This window comes from Bos grunniens, chromosome X, assembly GCF_055505025.1.
Source record: "Bos grunniens cultivar Pamir isolate PY7600 chromosome X, Bosgru_T2T1.0, whole genome shotgun sequence".
Taxonomy (NCBI): domain Eukaryota; kingdom Metazoa; phylum Chordata; class Mammalia; order Artiodactyla; family Bovidae; genus Bos; species Bos grunniens.
The window spans coordinates 106326902-106348077 of record NC_141194.1 but is presented as its reverse complement, the minus strand read 5'-3'; the positions used below and the strand labels follow the sequence as shown (position 1 = coordinate 106348077).

At 52.6% G+C, this 21176-nt stretch overlaps 2 protein-coding genes across 35 annotated transcripts in view; one reads left to right on the top strand and one right to left on the bottom strand.

The window, feature by feature from the left end:
- ATP2B3 (ATPase plasma membrane Ca2+ transporting 3) overlaps positions 1-2833 on the top strand; it is a 59485-nt gene extending 56652 nt beyond the window's left edge. For 6 of the 8 annotated variants that reach the window (XM_086389609.1, XM_086389606.1, XM_086389605.1 and 3 more), the window contains one exon: positions 2369-2833. In XM_086389609.1, the coding sequence (XP_086245735.1) occupies positions 2369-2689 (321 nt within the window). In that variant the 3' untranslated portion in view covers positions 2690-2833. The remainder of the gene's footprint in view (positions 1-2368) is intronic. The other 2 variants (XM_086389610.1, XM_086389607.1) reach the window with 1 other exon arrangement.
- Positions 2834-9718: 6885 nt separating this feature from the next.
- CCNQ (cyclin Q) lies at positions 9719-19336 on the bottom strand. Of its 27 annotated transcripts, none has more exons than XR_015159805.1 (7): positions 19102-19336; positions 17411-17601; positions 16292-16475; positions 14887-15019; positions 13251-13428; positions 12379-12414; positions 9719-10216 (listed from the first exon to the last, which is right to left on the bottom strand). XR_015159805.1 is itself a non-coding variant. In XM_086389620.1 (7 exons), exons 3-7 carry the CDS (start codon positions 16459-16461, stop codon positions 10127-10129), a joined length of 657 nt encoding a protein of 218 aa, XP_086245746.1. In that variant the 5' UTR covers positions 16462-16475; positions 17411-17601; positions 19102-19336; the 3' UTR covers positions 9719-10126. The 27 variants fall into 27 exon arrangements, 23 of the variants coding, with proteins under 23 accessions (XP_086245746.1, XP_086245752.1, XP_086245747.1 ...); XM_086389620.1 differs by having other exon boundaries at positions 13251-13478; XM_086389626.1 differs by having other exon boundaries at positions 9719-10156; positions 13251-13478.
- Positions 19337-21176: the final 1840 nt, after the last annotated feature.

Genomic DNA, 21176 nt, shown 5'->3' with positions numbered 1-21176 from the left:
TCCAGCATGACCATGCAGCCAAGAAGCTGCCCATGGTTCCCCCACAGTCCTGGCACCAGAAAAGCCCCAAATAATGAGGCCACATCTGCCATGGCTACAAAAAGTGAACTGTTCCTTTTCATTTAAAAGGTCAAAATGACACTCAATTTTGGTGTCAGCCCCATCTCAGAAACCAGTCTGGGGAATGAAGGGGCTGACAACAAATGATGGCCATCTAGCAGCCAGAAGATGGGTCTTCACCAAATTCCAAGCAAATCCTCACAGGATTTAAGATATGCAATTAGAAAATTCCAATTTGATGGTGCAGTGTGGCTCATTTTTTGGCACTTGACTGTGAGGTTCTCCTGGTTTAAACTGATCACGGAGCACTGAGCCTGGTTGAGCAATGCCAACCCTGGTGTCCAGACACTGCTGCTGCTGCTAAGTCGCTTCAGTCGTGTCTGACTCTGTGCGACCCCATAGACGGCAGCCCACCAGGCTTCCCCGTCCCTGGGATTCTCCAGGCAAGAACACTGGAGTGGGTTGCCATTTCCTTCTCCAGTGCATGAAAGTGAAAAGTGAAAGTGAAGTCGCTCAGTCATGTCCGACTCTAGCGACCTCATGGACTGCAGCCTACCAGGCTCCTCTGTCCATGGGATTTTCTAGGCAAAAGTACTGGAGTGGGGTGCCACTGCCTTCTCCGGTCCAGACACTAGAGGGTAGCAAAGGACTCATTGTTAACAGTGGGATTCATGGTCAAAACCAAGGGGCAGTGAAGTTGTCCTATGAAGAGCCAGGGAGCAAGTACTTTTAGGTTGTGGTCCAAGTCACTGTGGAAACTACACGGCTCCGCCCTCCAACACAGCCAGACAAAATGCTCATAGGGATGGGTGTAGCCGTGGCCCCACTAAGACTTCGTTAACAAAACCATATTGAGGGCCAGAGTTAGCTCTTGAGCCACAGTTGCCAATACCTTCTCTAAACCAAGAAAATCCAACCCTAGCACCTTGAACTTGGAAGTAGCTTTAGAACTGACATGTGTCCATTCACTCACATAGGGAGGGTCTGGCCTCTGAATCTCAGCACAGGGCCAGCTGGTTAGCATGGGGCCAGCTTAGGGTTTCCCATCCATTCTGCCTTTTAGAAGCATGAGAGTGGCCAGGCTGGGGGCCTAAGGAAGGAGCAGAGAGAGGCAGCAGCTCTGCAGCTTGTAGACCCGACGAGACTTGAGCATGCATGGAAGTGAAGGCAGGGCCGTCAGAAGAAGCTGAAGGGCTAAGCCTGCAGGAGGTGTGAGGCTCAGGGCTGCCTGAGTGCAGCTGGAGCTGTGGTAGCAGGGGAGCAAGGCATTGTGGGAAGCTCTTTCCTGGGGACCTTTGTGCTGATCTGAGGCCTGCAGATGCCAGTGGGGTGGCCAGAGAACCTGAGAATGGGGCAAATATGGCAGATTCCAGGGACTGAAAGAAGTTGTGTGTCTTGGAGACTGAAAAGGGGGAGGGTGAGAAAGGCTAGAGGGGCGGGTTAGGTGCACACTCCAAAGGGTCTGTGAAAGGAAGTGATGACTTGGTCAAATGCTGGGCATCCGAGAAGGACAGGCTTGGTGGGTAGAAATCAAAAGTGGAGCCATTTTCCGTCTTGGGTGCCTCCAGATGGGGGACTGGCAGGGGCCTGAGCCGCAGTCCCCTGGTTTCAGCCAGATGAGCCCTGGGCTGTGGCCAGGGCCAAGAGGTTGGCCTGGCAGTGTGGACAGGGAAGAGGAGGGACAGGGACAGGCCAGTGCTCTAGGCACCCTGGGACAGAGTAAGGAAGAGTGGAGAAGAGGGAGACAGAGAAACTGGTGAGGTAGGAGGGCCAGAAAGGGGCAGTGTCATGGAAGTTTCCAGAAAGAGGGGCAGTTGCTGAGGCATGGTAGCTGGGGTCAGAAGAGAGGACCTAGAGAAGCTAGAGGGGGACCCACTCAAGAAAGGCCTGCCGTGTGCCCAGAGGCTGGGGACTTTTCTCATGCCAGAAAGTTCCAGATTATTCGGAAAGAGAAAGTAGAGAGCCCAGGGCCCATCACATTCCCTTTTCCCAGTCAACTTTCTCGGCTCCCATGTTGGAATCCCCCTGCCAACCCCCCCCACCCCCGTTGTAGCCAGCAGTCCACTGCATCTGTTGCTCTTGAGTTCCAGAATATCTACCATTTGTCCTGCATGCATGTCAGATGATGGGAGGTAACCGCACCCAGGCAGAGGGCTCCGACCGTTCTCTTCCAAAAGACCAATGTTTGTCATGCAGTGACCCCTGCCATGGATGTGGGCATGACTGGCAGCGCCAGCTGGCTGCTCATGGTCTCCTTCCTTCTTCCTTCCTCCCCCTCTCCTCCCTTCCCTCCCCCATCCCCCTCCAGATTCGGGTGGTGAAAGCGTTCCGTAGCTCCCTCTACGAAGGCCTGGAGAAACCAGAATCCAAGACCTCCATCCATAACTTCATGGCGACGCCCGAGTTTCTGATCAATGACTACACCCACAACATCCCGCTGATTGACGACACGGACGTGGATGAGAACGAGGAACGCCTGCGAGCCCCACCGCCGCCCTCCCCCAACCAGAATAACAATGCCATAGACAGCGGCGTCTACCTGACCACGCACGGCACCAAGTCAGCTACCTCTTCACTGTTTTCTTCCAGACCCGGGAGCCCGCTCCACAGCGTGGAGACGTCCCTCTAAGCAGGACTGCTCTGGGCACACGCACCATGCACACACGCGCACTTGGACGGGCGGGGTCACGGGCAGTGAGGACTGTTGAAGATGCCTGACCACCCTTGCCCGAAGCCAATCCATTCTAGGAGGGGGAGGAGGACAAAGGAGCGATCAGAGAGTGAGAAGAGTTGTGTGTCACACCCCCCTTTTTCTATGGAAGCTTTTTTAAATGAACACTGTCATTCCACCAGATGTTCACTGTTCGGGGCGTGCGGTGGGACAGAGGTCTCCTTGTCATTTTTCGGGGGGAGCACTCACTGCAGAGCAATTGGATCAACAGTTTCAACAGGGGAGCGCCACTCTGCAGGAAGGATGCTCTCACCCAGGTGGCCCACCAGCCTAGCACCCCCTCCCCAGGATGGGTGCAGTTGGTCTGTGTGTGCGTGTGTGCCTAGCCCCATGTGCACGTATATACATGTGCGTGCACACAGAGGACCAGATGCATATCTCAAGAATAAGGAACTACTTATTGGCATGATATTTCCATTCCTCTTATCCAGTATTTTCATTTTGAAATTTCATTATTTATTGTGCCAGGGTCATTTTTTTTTTTTTTCAGGGAACTAGACTGCAAGAATATCCTTTTGGTTGCTTGGGGCCCACTTCACTGCTCCTCCCCCGAAAGTCCCCTCCATCCCTCATCCTCCCAGCACAGTTCCTGGGAGTAGGAAGGTCAAGGAAGGCAGGTGCAAATCAGAACACTGGGAACATTTGCACTTTAAGACCCCTGCCTATAGAGGAAAAAAAAAGTCAAAATTGTTCTTTCAAAGGAAAATACCAAAGTATTATTGAGAATGATCCCCTCCAGTAGGTAGAAGGGGGAGTTTTGCTTTTGGTTTCCTTTGGCTCCAACTCCGATTCTCTAAGTCCTGAATTCTGCCCAGTGGGTGGGTTTTCTTTGTCTGCATCTCCAACTTCAAGAGCACGAAGCCCGGCCCTGGACATGCCTGACCTCATGGGGACAATCCAGGAGAGCCAGGTCTGCAGGTGCCGCTGATGCAGAATGCAGAGTCAGAAAGAAAGCAGAGAGGGACCAAACCCAGGAGGAGCTGACTTGGCCACAGCGCAGACCTCAGCCCCCATTGGCACCTCCAGCTGGACTCCCACTCTGGTTTGGAGAATGCCAAGAAGTCTCTGAGCTGCCTCTAAAGAGACTTGGATCAGTTCTCAGTCACCCCTCGCCAAAGCACTCTCCTGACCCTGGTCTTCTCGCTCAAAGATAACTATGACGCATGAGGGCATGGATTTGGGTCTGCAGCCACCTACAGTGACCTTGGGGATGCCAAGCCCCTGGGGGTGATGGTACCTCGTCTCTGTGGCTGTAATTGAGAAGGTGGGAAGCTGAGGAGGTCAGCTCTGCCATGTGGTTGGCTGAGCTCAAGTGGAGGGCTGGGCCTGGGTTCCCCAGACAGTTCCCTTGGGGGCCTCTCCTGGCAGTGTGGGCACCCAGCATGCCCTCCGTTTTCCTCGAATTTATGATATCCCAGGAGGGAAATGCAGAAAAAAGCAGTGGTTCTTTTACCTTCAGAATTCTTTTTCTGTCTCCCATTTTGCACAGAAGAGGTTGGGGTCCAACCACAGCCTGTGGCTGGGGCCTGGGAGCTGAGCCGCTGGGGGGCAGCTGGGAGCTGAGGGGCGGAGAGGCATTAGCTAGACCGCTGGCAAGGCTGGTTCGCCCATCCCGGGCCCATCCCACAGCCCCTCGCCAGGGCTGGTCTGACCTCGACCTGTGTCTGTGCACGTCTGGATGGGTGGTGTCCCAAGCGCGCCCAAGTCCCCACTGTTAACATAACACCATGTCACCCCTGAGCAGGAGTAGTCATATCTTGGGCCAAGGAATTTCGGTTAGAAAGGCAAATCCCACTTACAATGCCAGCTACAGATAACTTAAAGCCATCCCTTTTTTCCAAAGGGCACATTGAGAATGTTACCCATTTGTAAATTGTTCTCCAATGTCCTTGTTTAAACAACAACAAACAGGGCAACTCAATTTGTCGCAGGTCTGTGTGTTCTTAAACAAGAATTCAAACTGTAAATGTTGAAATGGAAGAAGATGCACACGGAACACTATGCTCACGGGCTTCTTTTCATCCTCTGTTGTAGACACACTGGTAGGACACATGGTTGACATATAGCGCAAGCCTCACTGCTGCTATCCAGTCGCCTCCTGTGCTTGGCGACCGTTTAGTCCCCGGGTGCCTTTCCACGGGGTGTGGGGTGCAGACCGCTGCTCTCGTTTCTGTGCGTCTTCAGACCAGGGGGCCCTGTCTCACTGGGAAGGCCCTCTCTCTAAAGCATTATCTTATACGGAATGGCTTGGTCAACTGTGTTCAGTTATTAAATCTGTTTTACATTTTTATCTGCCTGTTAAAAAAGATGAACAAAAATAACTTAATGAAGAAGACCACAGATGCATCATAATTTAAAGTCTGTAGTTGAATTTCCTAATTTTAAGACTAGACCAAAATTTCTGTATATTAAAAAAAAAAAATGCAACGCTCCTACAATCTCACTCTGGGTAATGTGTGTGATTTATTATTTGGTGAATTCTCCTCTGAAGCTAGAGAGGTGGTGTTCTCCCCTTCATCAAGCTGGGGTGAGCCCCAGGAACAGCGGGGTTCCTGGGGGTGCAGCCACCTTGCTGATCCTAGTGGAAGAAGGAGAGTGCTCAGCTCACCTGCTCTGTGTGGTCAGGCTTGAATGGTCTTGACCTGGAAGGGCCTCACCTGAATGTCCAGACTAGCATCCTCAGAGGTGGGTGGGGTGGGGAACACCACCCAAATGACAGAACCCTGGCACACATGCAGATGGTGTCTTTTTATTTTCACTGCTGCAAAGTACAGATAACATCACATTTAGCATCTTGACCATTTTTAAGTGTCCAGGTTGGCAGCATTAAGTATGTTCATGTGGTGTGTGGCCATCCCCAGAACTGCCCATCTTCCCCAATGGAAACTCTGCCCCATTAGACACCAACATCTCCTCCCCCAGCCCGTGCCCCCCATCCTACTCTCTGTCTAGGGTCTGACGACTCTAGACACCTCATACCAGTGGAGTCATATGGGGTCTGTCCTTGTGTCTGGCTTCTCTCACTGACCATCATGCCTTATCGGTCCAGCCGTGTTGTAGTGGCTGTCTTTTTAAGGCTGAAACACTCCATTGTGGGGCTGGGCCATGTTCTCTTCATCCAGGCATGCATCGATGGATGCGGGTTCCTTCTACCTTTTGACTTCTGTGAACTGCGCACCTGTGAACACGGGCGTACATATATGTGTTTGGGCCTGTGTCTTCACTGCTTTTCAGTAGATACCCGGAAGTGGAATTGCTGGATCCTATGATAATCTTTTTTTTAAATTTATTTATTTATTTTAATTGGAGGCTAATTACTTTACAATACTGTAGTGGGTTTTGCCATACATTGACATGAATCAGCCATGGGTGTACATGTATCCCCCATCCTAAACCCTCCTCCCACCTCCCTCCCCATCCCATCTCTCAGGGTCATCCCAGTGCACTAGCCCTGAGCACCCTGTCTCATGCATCAAGCCTGGACTGGCAATCTATTTCACATACGGTAATATACATGTTTCAATGCTATTCTCTCAAATCATCCCATCCTCACCTTCTCCCACAGAGTCCAAAAGTCTGTTCTTTACATCTGTGTCTCTTTTGCTGTCTCACATATAGGGTCATCATTACCATCTTTCTAAATTCCATATATATATGTGTTAATATACTGTATTGGTGTTTTTCTTTCTGACTTACTTCATTCACTCTGTATAATAGGCTCCAGTTTCATCCACTTCATTAGAACTGATTCAAATGCATTCTTTTTAATGGCTGAGTAATACTCTTGTGTATATGTACCCCAACTTTCTTATCTATGCATCTGCCGATGGACATCTAGGTTGCTTCCATGTCCTAGCTATTGTAAACAATGCTACAATGAACATTGGGGTACACGTGTCTCTTTCAATTCTGGTTTCCTTGGTGTGTATGCCCAGCAGTGGGATTGCTGGGTGGTATGGCAGTTCTATTTCCAGTTTTTTAAGGAATCTCCACACTGTTCTCCACCTATGGTAATCTTGTATTTACTTTTTGAAGGAACAGCCAGACCATTTTCCATGGCACCCTTTTCCATTCCCCCCAGCAGTGTACAAGGGTTGCCATCACAGATTTCCTCTTTAAACCAAAGCCATGGAAAGAAAGCCCGTTATTGCCCTCATTCACTGGCTCCGAGGGTCACTGCACCATTCATGCCTTCACACATCAGGTGTCTTTGAACATCTGTGCTGGGGCCATCTGTGCAAACAATTTGTCCTGGGGACAGCCAAGCTGCATGGCCCAGCCCCTCTGCCCCACCAGCAGAGCCACGAGGGTAACCCTGGCTCATGATTTGCAAATGACTCCTGTGGAAACAGGGCCCAAAGTCCCTGCATCCTGTTACCTCGTATTTCTATTCCTCCACCGTGCACATCACCCTGGTAGACTTGGCAGTGCCAGAGGGAGCATTTTCCAGGGAAACTGCCAAGAAACAAGTAAAATGGCTCCTAAGCTCCCTCCCAACCACCTGAGGCCATACTTTCAGAAAAGGTCAAAGGCAAATGGCAGCAAACAGCAGAGAAACGAATAGCAAGAAGTTCTGGCTTCATTGATACATGAGGTCCTCTCAAATAAGAAGGTGAAGTCAGTGGGGGTTGGGCCAAATACCATATCAAGATAGCTGTGCCTTCTGGGGAGATATTACTCATCTATATCTGATTTCTGTTTTCCGTGGACTTCCATGAGCAAATAGGACTCAGGTTGCCAAGGGGAAAAAAAAAAACAACTGGTCATTCACCAATGCCCTGAGGCAGGGAAAATACTACAACACCCATCCCTTCACAAAGCTGGGAGCCATTTTTATCAGCAGGCAGCCTGGGAGCACGGGTGGGTGCCATGAACTCAGGGGACCTAAGCTGCAGGCCTTTCTTCTCTCCTGGTTCTGGAGGCCAGAAGGCAGATTCTAGTTTTCCCATTTCTGGCATCACTGGCAGTCCTTGGCTTATAGACAAATAAGTCTAGTTTCTGCCTGCATCATCATGGGGCCTTGTCCGTTTGAGCTTGTGTCTCTACCTGGTATGCGTCTGTCTCTCTCTCTTCTTATAAAGGACACCAGGCATATTGCACGAGGGCCACCCTACTCCTGTAAGATTGCATCTTACCTTGATGACACTACAAAGGCTCTATTTGCAAATAAGGTCCCATCTCCACAGGTTCTGGGGCTTAGGACGTGACCATGTCTTTGGGGGACAACAGACTCTCCATCCCAGCTACAAAAGAAGAGATGGAGAGATGGACTGAGCCCCTCCGAGGACCTGGCTTGCCCTCTCCTTTCTCTGGCTTGACAGGCCAAGGAAGTATTTATCGCTTTAATTAAGATGCGCTCTGGACTAAAAAGTTCCCGGAGGCCTGGGGTTCTAGAAAATCTTCATCTCTCATTATTGACCTTTTTGAACCTAAAATAAAAAAGGCAGAAGATCGTATCTCTTTAATCCCTATTATCTTTTACAAAGCCTCGTAATAGGAAGCCAAAGCAAATAAAAGAAAACCACTCTGAACCAGATTTTAATTCATATTGTGTGACCGAACTGTCCTTACAAAGCAGAGCTGGCCATGTCACATATTCCCCAAAAGTGTCACATATGTCCCAATACCATTCCTTACCTCTGTTCCAATGACAACACACACAGACAACCCCTCAGTGATCTCCTAAGTCCCCAGGGCAGTGTGACAGATAACACACGTGGGTTGAGGGAGTTAAAATAGCTATCACACTCTGAAATGTTTTGGTCTAACCTGCTTGATTTACACAGTGGGAAACTGAGTCCCATTGAGACAAAGGAACTTGCCTGATACCTGATAATCGTTGAGAGGAAACTTAGGGCCACAAAACCTCCAGAGAGGCTGCTGTTAGCCCCGCAGCCCAGAGCTCACCCAGTTCAGCTCTGTGGCTCTCAGCTGGGGTGGGGACACCAAGGACAGAGCTAGTCAATGCAGGTCAGGCAAGTCCCAGGGTGGGGGGCTACACCCAGCCTGTGGGGAGAAAGGGGGTGATGGAAGCAAGGTGGTTTTTAGAAAGCACAAAGTGGAAAGGACTGGCAAGAAAGCCAAAGCCGCCTTCAGAGCCCAGCCAGGCCCTCACCCTCCACCATCCACACTCAGAGCCCAGGCCCAGAGCTTGGGCACCAATTCTGTCCTCAAAGGGAAGAACAAAGTGGAAAAGGGGACCTTGGCTCATATCCTTCACCTTGAAGCCAAATAACACAGTCACTTCATAACTCAAGGGAGCCCTACTGCCTGACTTAGCACCCAGGTATGACTCCTCCTTATGCCCCTGACCGAGTGGACCCCAGGTATGCCAACCAGCTCCCACACCTGTGGGTGCCAGAGGGCATGGTGGCCAGTGTCCAGAGCCCACGTTCCCTGGGTGACAAGCTCGGAAATGCAGTGAAGTGCCTGGGACAGTCCCCCAGGCCCCACACTATCATGGTGAAGGACAGTCCCACCAGCACGCGTGGAGCCTGGATCCTTTCTCCCAGGAAGAAGGACATTTGGGCTGGAGATTAACTAGACTCTGCATCTAGTCTCACCATCTCGGCACTTTTAAAAAAATCTGTAACTTTCTAGATACATTTTGGTCAGATCTAGATTTCTTGATCTCAAATGATAGTCCTTAACCTAAGTTCATTCACCAAGCAGAATTACTGCCAAGCCCTCCAAGTATCCCAGCAGAGGAAGAAGGTCACGTGGGCTCCTCTAGGGGGTGCCATTGTGACATGTGCACAAGTTGTGTCATCCTGCCCTTCCAGAAGTGGTGGAGGGTCTGCCCTTGGCACCTCAGGTTGTAGGAAGGGCAATTCTACCTGGAGAGCCTCTGAGGAGAAATCGAGTCTGGATGGTACCCACAGACCACTAGGGCAGCACGAGCTACAGAGCAAACACTGGGCATCTCAGTTGATTTCTATCATCTTTTATTACACAAAATAAAATTCCATCTATGTTGAACATTCATTCATACTTTCTATAAATTTGGCTTTTAAAAAATCCCCAGGGGTGCAGTCCCATAGCTTCTTAGATTTTCCTGCTGATAACATCACTCTTCAACGGCAGTCAGGTCCTCTCAAAGCACAAATGTTGATGCGGCGACTGGCCTTGAGCCGCCCCACACGGTACATTCTCAGCCTGCCCGCTGAAGGCGTGACTCTCGTCATTGTCCTGACCACGGCTGCTGGGGACAGTCATCGCCTTCACCAGCCCTCCCAGCTGGTCCTCTGGGGGCTGGCCTTCACGGCCCTTTGGCAGTGCTGTCCCCAGGCTGCCAAGCGTCCCGGGCTTCTCTTTGGGGAGGCCTGGACCAGGGCTTTAGGGGATCTCTGTGTCCATGGTATAAATCTGAATGAGATCAGACACAATGTTATCAATGGTTGGCTTGGTAAGGTCTTCACTAAACACCTAAAAAGGAGGAGAAGGAAAACAGGCTCTGGTTAGACTCCCTCTGGGTTAAACAAGGTACCTGCCACTAAGCACAGAACCACAGTACACAGGAGTGGAGATGGCATGGGGACTCTGCTATTGGAGACCATTCCAGACAGAAGAGGCTTTCATGATCATCCAGCTCACACAGAAGAGGAGACTTGTCCTGGGTACATGGGGAGCTGGTGACAGAGCTGGGCCCAGATCACAGGCTCCTACCCACAGGCTCTCAGCTCCATGGTTTCTGGGGGGGTCCATTTCCAGAAGTAGACTGGACACACCCCACCCTAGGCCAGCCCGCGAGGAACACATGGACCTGCTCTCTAGCCTGGACCAGACCACCTTTTTTTGTTTTCTTCTTGGTGGCAACACTTAGCTTGAGGGATCTTAATTCCCGACTAGGGACTGAATCCAGGTCCCAGCAGTGAGAGTGCAAGAGTCCTAACCACTGGACCACCAGGAAATTGCTCAGACTGCCCCTTGACTGTGCCACAGAGCTTATAAAATTGCAAGGTGAGTCCCCAGGGGCCCAAATGAAAGGGGTAACCCTGCCTGTTTCCAAGTAAGGTCTGGCCCTGGCCCTGCTCCTGGGAAGGGACTGCTAAGCCCTGCCTGATGAGAGGGGGACCTGGGAGCTTGGACCTACTCTCTCCTGGGCCATACCTCCATTCCTCTTATCTTGGCTAATTTCAACCTGCATCCTTCCCCAGGAACTAACCCTGACACCCATAACCATGAGTATAATGGCTTTTCTGAACTCTGGGAATCCTCCCAGTGACACATGGAGCTTAAGGGTGCTTCTGGGGACCCCTGATGACACCAGAAGTAAAAGGCAAAACAAGGAGTCCCTGGTTGGATGCTGTGGCCCCCAGGCCTGGGGGTTGCTGCCTGGGCTCCAGGTCTGGGGCTGACCTGGGGCAAAAGCTGGACCTGAGTCCCCCCTGCTGCATGGACACCCAAGGAAGCTTGAACCCATCATGGGCTGTCATCTCAGGTGGGAGACAGTGACCTGGAAAAAACCCCGCCCTCCCCATCCAGCTCAGGAAGATCCAGCCATTCCCCTCCCACCCCCCCTACTCCCGCACTCTGGGTGGAAAATGAATATCTCAGAAACACGGGCTTGCTTGTCAGGATCCACTACCTGAATGCTTCTGGAGACCCCAAGCCAAGAAATGACCATTAAAAAGTAGCCCAGGGCCAAAATCTGGAAGCAACCCAAGAGTCCATCCACAGAGGATGGACTAACATGATGCAGACCAGCTATACCATGGAACGGCACTCAGCCTTAAAAAGGATGGAAATTCTGAGTCCTGCTACAACTCACTACTGCTTTAGAGCTGGAGCGTCATCCACCAAGAGGACCAACGCAGTTGGATGCCAAGGGCTGCCCCACTGCCACCACCACACCCAAGGGCAGACAGGCTTCGGGGGGATGTCAAGCCTCTTGAGCAGCGTGGGAAGCCCACCCAGAGCAGACAAGTGGCATCACAGAGGTGGCAGCTGGGAGCACGTGAGCAGGAGGTGTCTCTCATCAGCAGGTGGCCTTCACACGCCCAGAGGGGGCCCAAGAGCTCCAGTGCACGGAGCCCAGAGCCACCCAGAGAGAGCGAAGAACAAGGGAAGTGCGGCTATGCTGCCCAGAGAAGTAGGCTCATCCAGGGGAAGTGTGTCACCCAGAAAAGAGGCCCACTACCTGATTCAACAGAGGGGGGACGCAGGGGGTCACACGATCTGGAAGTCCCCAAGAAGTCCAGCACAGAGCAATGCTTTTGTCCACACAGCCACCCTTCCCGCTCCCCCCTCCAAGCTGCCATCAGGCTACATCCAGCCTGAGGTTGGTTGGGGCCACAGATGCCTTTGTTCGACAACACTTGCACACCTACTACCCGCCAGGCCCAGGCACTGGGCTTGGGGCCACTGATGAAGCAGACAAGATCCCTGGCTTCAGGAGAGGGGGAAGGACAGACAGGCAGGAAAGGACAATGAAGCACAGAGAGAAGCTGCTATCTCTGAAGAAGGGCAGCCTGGCAGAGGCGGGGGGCGGGGGGTGCTCAGGAAGGGGGAGGCAGCCACTGTAGGTTTGCAGGGGAGGGGTAGTGCACAAAGAGGGGGAGTCTTCCAGCAATTCAAAGTCTGCTCACATGGAATCTCATTCCAGGACGAGGAGGGACAATGAGCTTCGTTTCATGAAGAAAGGAACAGCAGATTTCAAGCATGGGAAAGGAAAAACAAAGAATGATCTCAAAATCCCATTTTAAGCAATGGTGGGACTACTGAGGGAAACCTGCTAGGACTGCATGCAGCCTTTCTGGCAGACACAGCTGACCCAGCTCTCAATAAACTGCTGCCTGGGTCTAGCTGGTCTTGAGGAGGAGGGCTGTCATCTATCTCCTCTATTTATCCATTCATCCACCCACCCATCCATCATCCGTCGACATTCCCGTTGTAACATCTATCCATCCGGCCATCCACTCATCACTGATCCATCTCTGTATCTATCGCCTATCTACCTACCTACCAGCCTAGGTAGTAAAACCTACCTACCAGCCTAGACAGTAAAACCTACTGTCATTTTAGGGCACCCCTGATACTTTGAATGTGATGCCAGACTTACTGATGTCTCATCTACAGCAAGCTCTCACTCAATGCAATAAAAGTGCTTGCTTGAGCTCAGTAGTTCTCAACCAGGGGTGATCCCCTCCCCACCCCAAGACACTTGGCAATGTCTGGACACCGCTTGTGTTGTCTCAGCATCCAGTGGGTGGAGGCTAGTGATGCCACCCTGCACCCAACAATGCCCAGTGTGAACCCCTCAAACATCCACAATATCAAGGGGGAAGAGCCCAGCTTTGGCTATGGCAACAGGATATTTTCAAGCTTCAGGGTTCCCCAGTAGCCTGTATCTTTCTTTGTAGGTAATTACTACAAAGACATTTGACACCTGGTGTGGGGACTGCTGAAGGTCCTCAGGGAGGGAAAAGGCGGGGGACACACGCCAATGCAGTCACCTCACCTGCCACCATGGCTTCTCAGCCTCGGCCTCAGCAGGCACTTCGACCCCATAGGCTTGTAGGGCCAGGTGGATTACTGCCACGGCTATGTGCTGAGCCCGGAAGCGGAGGCACAGCCCCCCGTGGTAGCTGTCCTGTAGCAAAGCCCAGGCGGTGATGGAGACGGGGGTCCGCTGCCAGCTGTAACGGTTCAGCCAGTTCTTGAGCGAGACCAGGTAGTGGAGCAGGTACTGTAAAGACACGCCAGTCAGCTGCCCCCCACCATCACCTGCCTCCTTAACTGGGAGTCTGCAGGCCCTCCCCCTGCTGGCCTCTCTCTCCTAAATTGCCACGGTGTGTATACATCACAGATCAGATGTCGTCTCCCTGCCACCAGGTCCACCTCCACCAACCCTCGCCCCAGGTCCCCACGGGTTCGCCCTCTCTTGTCCTCTGAACCCAGCTCCTGAAACCTGCCTGGGCCTTTCTATCAACATGGCCCTGCTCTGGACACCATCAGCAATTATTCTGCTCCTCCCCTTGGCCCAGCCCAAACATAAAGCTTCAGAAACAGCAGCCTGATCTGCAGAACAGACCACAGCCCCCACGGGCCAGCCAGAGACAGGACATCAGGGGAGCTCAAGTCTCTGAACATCCTCCAGCTTGACTGTCAGCTCCTATTCTGCTTGAACACATGCTCTCCTTGAGCCCACGGGGAGGGGAGCCCTGCACTGCGCACCGACACAAACCACGACTGCTGAGCATCTCCACCATGGGTTCTGGGATTAGGGAGGTGGTGCGTGGAAGACATGGTAACAGGGGCAATAGGAAGGCCTCCATGGTGACCAAGTTGTTGTTTCATATGTTAACCAAGGCAGTGGCCACCAGTACATGTGACAAGCAAGCAACACCCAGAACTTGGGCAGGGGTGCTGTATCAGTGCCCACACCCTGACTGTTATCTTGTATTTATTCGAGTTTTGCAAAATGCCATTTGGGGAGGCTGGGCTATTTCCTCTGACTCCTTCTAAATCTACAACTCACTTGACAAAAATTCCAATGGGAAACAGACAAAATCACAGTGCAGAGGCCCACATCACAGTGCCTCCCCCTTCTCTCTGCAGTCCACCCACAAATTACCCACATGAGGCCTCAGGCCCTCAAAGGAGTCTGCTGCAGGGCTACTTTCTGTGATAGCTCTGCTGTTGGGAGGAATGTGTTCCTAGCAGTGAAGTCAGTGACATGGCTTTTCTCAGGGTTTTTCTGCACAGATGAGCTGCGTGTGAGCTGTGAGGCGGAGTAGCAACTCCCAGGAACAGACACTCCAGCAGGTCATGAAACCAGCCTTGCCTCCGCTTTTGTGGGTCAGTGAACACACAACTTATATGGGTCTGGGGACAGACACAGGCTTCAGAGGGCACATGGATCCCAGCTTTCAGCCACAGCCGAGTGGGCAGAAAGGCAGAAGCTGAAATCAGAGCTGCCTGAGAACCCTGGGAGTGGGGATGAGACAGGCCACCCGAGCGTCACTGTGCCTCCTCGGGGCCCCATGTGGCTCCAGGCTCAGGTGACTGCACTTTCCGGATAAAGAGCAAAGACTTTCATGCCGCTGGGAACCATAAGTGACTGCTGCCCTTCTACCAACCCCCGCCACACGTACCTTGTGTGGGTGCTGGAAGGAGACCTGGAAACGCAGGACCCGCAGCACGAGCAGTTCGCACTGTACGATGCTGTCCCGGATCTCCCAGAAGCGCGAGTCCAGCTCCAAGGGGTCACTGCCCGGGTGGAAGTACCTGAACAGAGAAACAACATGGCTGGCAATAGAAGGGGGTGCCCCCAGGAGCCCCATCATGGGGCGTCCAGATACACACACCAGAGCTCTTCTGCCATCGACGAGCATAGGGTCCACCTACATGTCTGCATAGGGGATAAAAACAGGAACCAGGGAGGAAAGAAGCTGCCTCCAGTGTCAGCCCCAGTGGCTGTGCCATGGCACTCAGCAAGACATGGGCTCTTTGCACCGGGGGTGGCAATGCCCATGGCACTCAGTCTGGGCTCAGGGAAGGTACTTAAACACAGGGATGATACACACTCAGAAACATAAAAGTATTTCAGCTATTTCCCAGATTGTCTTTCTTTCATTCCAGATCTTTCTGTCCTTGTGTACACCTTATTTGTCTACAAGACTCCCACCTACGCAAGATCACTAAGATGTACGGGAACAGGATTTATACTCGAGTGATCAGAACTCTCAGCCACTGAGTCATCATTCCCAGCTCCCCTCTAGTCTTCTGAGCTCCCCACAGAACCCACCTGGGTGCCCACATCCAATTAGTGAGCCCTACAACTTCCCCTCGTGCCCACCCGGCCTCCCTGCTGGGCCCTGGCAATTACAAGTGGACTCCAGCTGCCCCCCCTGCAGTGCTCTCTCTGTTTTTTTCTCCTAGTCATTCTCAGTACATCGTGAACCTGTCATGTTTATGGGGTGGGGAGTGCTTTTCCATTAACTGTTTATTAAAAGAGAAGCAGCACAAAATAGCTTTCTTCCTTAACGATTACAGAGTTCCTAGAAGGGCTATGATGCACTGCTAGTCAGTAACTTTCCAGAAACTGCTTTCTCCCAGACCCACTGGGCCTTGGCGCAGCCCATCCAGCTGGCTGGACCCCCACGTTCTTCCCTAACAGGAACATGGCTACTCAGGCCCAGGGCTGTGAGAGACACTCTTGGGCGACTCTGACCATCTAAATAGGACAACGGCCCCAGAACCCAATTGCTTTGATCTGTCCTGTCCAAGACACCTTGAGAATCTTCTTTGGTGCCCCTCTGCAAGCTTCCTCTGCTCTAGCCTGTGACAGCCTCTTTCCACCCCTCTCTGTACACCATCAGGCCTCTGAGGTTTCCCCCAAATCTGGCCCCAGTTGCTGCTGCACAGGTTCCCCTAGACTTCTGACACTGCACTGACTTCTGCCTCTGCTGCTGGAGCTCCTGGCCCCAGTTCAAGGCCACCCAGGTGCCTCCTTCTGAATTTGACTGCTGGCACCTGGGAGACACTGGAAGCCGCTACCTGTTGGAAACATTGATGATGTCACGCGTGCGCAGATGTTGTTCCTCCACTTTGCCGGCCAAGTAAAGGGAAGACATGGCCACCAAGTAGGGATCGTAGGCATCCAGGTTGATCTCGCAGAAGAATTTATGGTAAATGGTACAGGCGGTGGCGATGGGGATGGACCGCATCCCTAGCTTGACACCTACCAAGAGAAAACACGCAGGGGAGAGCTTCATCCAGAGCTCACCCCCTGTGAAGTGTGAGGTGTGCCACTGAGTTGGGCACTGAGGGTACACACGCCTGCTCAGACACCACCGAGAGCCCAGGGCCCAGCTGACAGGGGATGCCGATCCTTCCACGGGGTCCTTGACCTGAGGAATTTAGAGGCAGGCTTGTCAGACTCTGACAGGCTAATGAGCCCCTGGAGGTCACACTCAAGTGCAGCCTTCCCTTCATAGCTCTGCAGGTTCCTCATGTCTCCCAAGCCCCCAAGGCTTCAAACTTCTCCCCGATCTGTTCCTGGCATATCCCTTTCTGCACATCTTGAAAGCATCAGCTGTGTGTCTGTTTCCACGTGAGGAAGCATTTAACTAGAGGTCACTCCCACCTCTGCAGCTCGTAACCAAAACCCTGCCAAGGTGACAAGAGGAAAAAAGGTCTCTGAGTGCCACACAGATGCCACAGATTCTGATGCACTAGGGTACTAGTCCACAGGGTCAGAAAAGGCAAGCAAAGGAAGCAGGGTGACTGCTAAAGGCAACCACAGGCCGAGCAGGAGAAAAGCAACATCAATGGCCACAGCCAGGCTTGAGGAAAGAAGAGCAAGATACTGAAAAGGGAACAGAAAGAACTCAAAAACTGGAGCATGATAGTTTGATTTAGGCCTTAAAAGCCCTAAATCCCTCAGAAAGCTACTAATGAAATCACTGCACTGGGTCACAGAACTAAAACAAATTCACAATGACCAGGGGAAGGTTAACTTGACACCCCACAGACTGAGGGAAGGTGGAGAATCACCAATGATCATTAAAATTGTGTTCAACATCCTCTACCTAAAAAGATGTATTAGTTCCCTTGAGCTGCTGGAACAAATTACCATAAACAAATTGGCTAAAAACAACACGTTTTTTCTCTTACAGGGCCGGTTCCTTCTGGAGGTTCCAGGGGAGAATCCATTTCCTTGCCCTTTCCAGTTTCTAGAGGTGCCTGCAACCTTTGGCTCGTGGCCTCTTCCTCCAGCTTCAAAGCCAGCAGTGCAGCATCTTCTAACTGTGCTTCCATCATCACATGGCCTTTTCCTCTGCCGTCTACTTCTCCTGCCTCTATATCTAAGGATGGGTTTGATTATATCAGGTGCAGCAGATCATCTAAAACAGTTCCCTGACATCAAGATGCTTAATCCCACCTGCAAAATCTCTTTCGCTACATGAGGTTAACGGTCCCAGGTTCTGGGGATTAGGATGGGGCAATCTGTGGACCAGTATTCAGCCTCACACAGAGAGAGCAAGGGCATATGCAAAACATGAGAGGAAGGACATATGCAAACATTTTAGCATTAGCTTTCAGCATTTAGCACTTAGTAAAACCTAAGCATGTCAAGGTTTAAACTTGACTTTAGACAGTGAAGTTCTATGCAGACAGTTCCTACATGGGACCCATCATTCTCAGAGATGTCAGATGAGGTGGTATTGCTACATGTGAGCCTCCAAGGGTAGCATGTTTTCCTGGTTTACACAGACCTTCCAAGCATATATGTGGCATATATGAGGGGCCACTGCCATCCTTCTTTATACACTTTTCAAAACGTTTTGAAAATTAAATGTACACACCACTGGGATTAATGGTCCTAAACTATTTCTCCAGAGTCCACTTATGTTGACTTGAAAGTAGACTCACTCAAACCGCTCTTCCCCAGAGTGTACATAAAGTAACAAAGATTGGAAACTATGTAGCATTTTTGACAGAGAAACAATGTTTCTATGGAAATGTAACTGGCTTCCTCCCCTGTTGGGAATAGCGGCGCTCAACACGACAGTGGACGCCGAGTCAGGGTTGCTGCTGCTGCTGCTGCTAAGTCGCTTCAGTCGTGTCCGACTCTGTGCGACCCCATAGACGGCAGCCCACCAGGCTCCCCCATCCCTGGGATTCTCCAGGCAAGAATACTGGAGTGGGTTGCCAGTTGGAAACACTTAAACCCCTCTTCCACAGGGTGTACACAAAGTAACCAAGATCGGAAACAGCCTAGCATTTTTGACAGAGAAACAATTTTTGCATGGAAATACAACTGGCTTCCTAGCCTCAGCCTTGGGAGCAGGGGTGCCCAACAAGACAGGGGACACCGTGTCAGGGTTCAGAACGGAGGGTGTGCCTTGGGTCCTCGCTGTGACGGGACCTGTCAGGAGCGCCACCAATGGCATGTTCCAGAAGGTTCCATGTGACCAAGTGCCCGCGTACCCTTATGCTGGGAGACAGGTGTGTCGGAAGGCACCTCCTAAGCTAGGGCCAGTCCCTTGCCACATCCTCCCTGGGGCCTAGGTGCCAGTCGTGAAACGGCCAAAAGCCCAGGAGGCAGGGCGTGGCGTCAAGGCTGAGGCCAGAACCCACAGGCCTAGCCTCCGCTAGGGCAGGGTAGGCCCGGTCTCTGCCTTCCATTCAGCCACGCCAGCTCCGCGTCTGGCAGGTCCCCCTCCTCCGGGAAGCGGGTCCCCTACTCCAGTAGCCCCTGCCCGCCTGCTCGCGGCTCCCGTGACAGGCTGGGGGCCGGCTGGACGCAAGGGCAGCACTGCGGCTCCGGCCACCACGTCCCGCCCTCTTCCTGGCGCGGTTACCTGCCTCCATGATGAACCTTGTCACTCGGAAGTGTACCCTCGATTCAGGTGCCAGCCGCCCCTCCGAGCCCCGGGTCTCAGCCCCTCCTCCGCAGGTCCCGGGGCCGCCGGCCTCCATGAGGCCCCGCCCCACAGACCCAGAGCCCCTCACCGGAAGGAGAGGCGCCCAGACGCGTGGCGCCTGGCTCCCGGGGTGTCTTCGCCGCGGGAGCCGAGGTGCCGCCCCGCCCTGCCTGGGTCGACCTTCCCCACCCCCCCGGGTGAGGGCGCTGAAGGCGAGCCCGGCCGACTGCGCAGGCGCCAGATCAAGCGCAAGCGCACAGGCCCACCCTGTCAGGCGTCTGTCAGGCGACTGTCGCGCTCCCCGCCCCTCAGCCCGGACTCCGGACGTCATCCCGCGCCGCCTCAGGAGGCGTAGGCCCCGCCCCCGGAGACTCACACTCCGCCCCTGGGAGCCCACAGGCGGCCTCGGGGAACCCGGGAGGCTACTCCTCCAATGCGCAGGGAGGTTACTACAGTCCTAGGGCCAGGGTGCAAAAACAACTGCCCTAACGCCTGAGCGACAAGTTCCTACGGTGTCGCTCCGGGCTGATGGCCCAGTGTGGGGCCGAGGCGGCGCTTACCAGAGCTCACAACAGTGTCTCCCACCTGGACAAGACGTGGGGTTCAATCTCAGTGTTCCTAAAACCCAAATCCGGCTTTGCCAGAGTTTCCCAGACCTACAGATGACCCCCGAAGGAAGCGCTGTGCACAAAATGAGGACAGTTAGTAGGGCTGTTTGTGTCAGGCTTTTCCAGGGGCCCAGCATCCCTGGGGGACCTGCTTGTGGCTCTCATTTCCAGCCTGGCAGCAAGGGAGGAGCTTAAATGTTTGCTCAATGAGTGTTAATTGAATATCCAGTTCCTAGTGCAATCCCATACTTCGTGTCTTCCACAAGTAGGAAATTCTGCATCAGGCATTAGGGATGTACAACCCCAAAGGGACCCCCAAGCTACTGATAGACAGTGCGCTCTGATCATTCTGATACAGCCAGACAGTTCCTATCATTTGAGAGAGTTTGGAAGGTTGAGAGGAAAAAGCCACCTTAAGGCCAACCTTTGTCTTCTTTAGCCCCTCCCTAGTCAGTTTCCCCGACCTGGTCCTCTCTACACCAGCTGGCTTGGTTTCCTGGCACTGCTATAATAAATGACCAGAAAAGTAGGTGACTTAAAACATTAGAACTTTAAATCAAGGTGTCAACAGGGCCATACTCCCTCCAGAGGCTCTGTAGCAGCATCCTTCCTTGTCTCCCAGCTTCCGGTGGCCCCAGATGTTCCTTGGCTTGTAGCCGCATCATTCCAGTGTCTGCCTCTGTTGTCACATGGCCTCTTCCCTTGTGTCTGTCTCTTTTTTCTGCCCTATTTGTCATTGCATTTATGGACTAATCCAGGATGGTAGCAACTTGCAGTCCTTAATCACATCTGCACATCAGCATAGATCCTTTTGCCAAATAAGACCACATGCACACGGTTCCAGGGATGAGAACACGGACACATCTCTGGTGGGAGTGGGGTGGCTACCATTGCCCATGACAGCAGCCACCAAAGTGAGTTTTTTGCAGGTCAAGACTAAGGGGACCCTGCCTGGCTTAACAGCCTCCAGGGCCCCTTCACCTCAGGAGAAAGCCCAAGACCTTGCCTGACCTTCTAGTCCTGGAGAAGTCATCCTGCTAACTGGTGACTCGTGGCAAAGGCCTTGGGCAGCTCCCTGAAGGTTATGGTCTCTCTGCCAAGTGAAGGAACTGCTCCCCACATTTTCTCCCTGGCTCCCTCTGTCCAAGGCAAGGGGCAGGCCCTCTGGGCTGATTACCTCTGAGTGTGCGTGTGTGTGCATGCTTGTGAAAGGGCTTGGGGCCCCCAGCCTCCTGGCCTGGTATAACAAATGACCAGAAATCTAGGTGATCAAGTCATGCCTTGATCACTCCATCACTGCTGTCTGTCCCTGGGACCAGAGCAGTACCCCTGACCCTTCCCAGTTCCCCACATCTGTGTAGGACGCACATGCCCCCTCCCTGAAACGCATGCGCACACAGACGC

Coding starts and splice junctions, on each gene's coding strand:
- CCNQ (XM_086389611.1), bottom strand. CDS start 19,219: ATGGAGGCCGGCGGCCCCGGGACCTGCGGAGGAGGGGCTGAGACCCGG. Junction 16,476..19,101: donor AAGGTTCATCATGGAGGCAG/GTAACCGCGCCA, acceptor TTCTCTTGGTAG/GTGTCAAGCTAGGGATGCGG. Junction 13,479..14,886: donor CCTTCCAGCACCCACACAAG/GTACGTGTGGCG, acceptor GTGTCTTTACAG/TACCTGCTCCACTACCTGGT.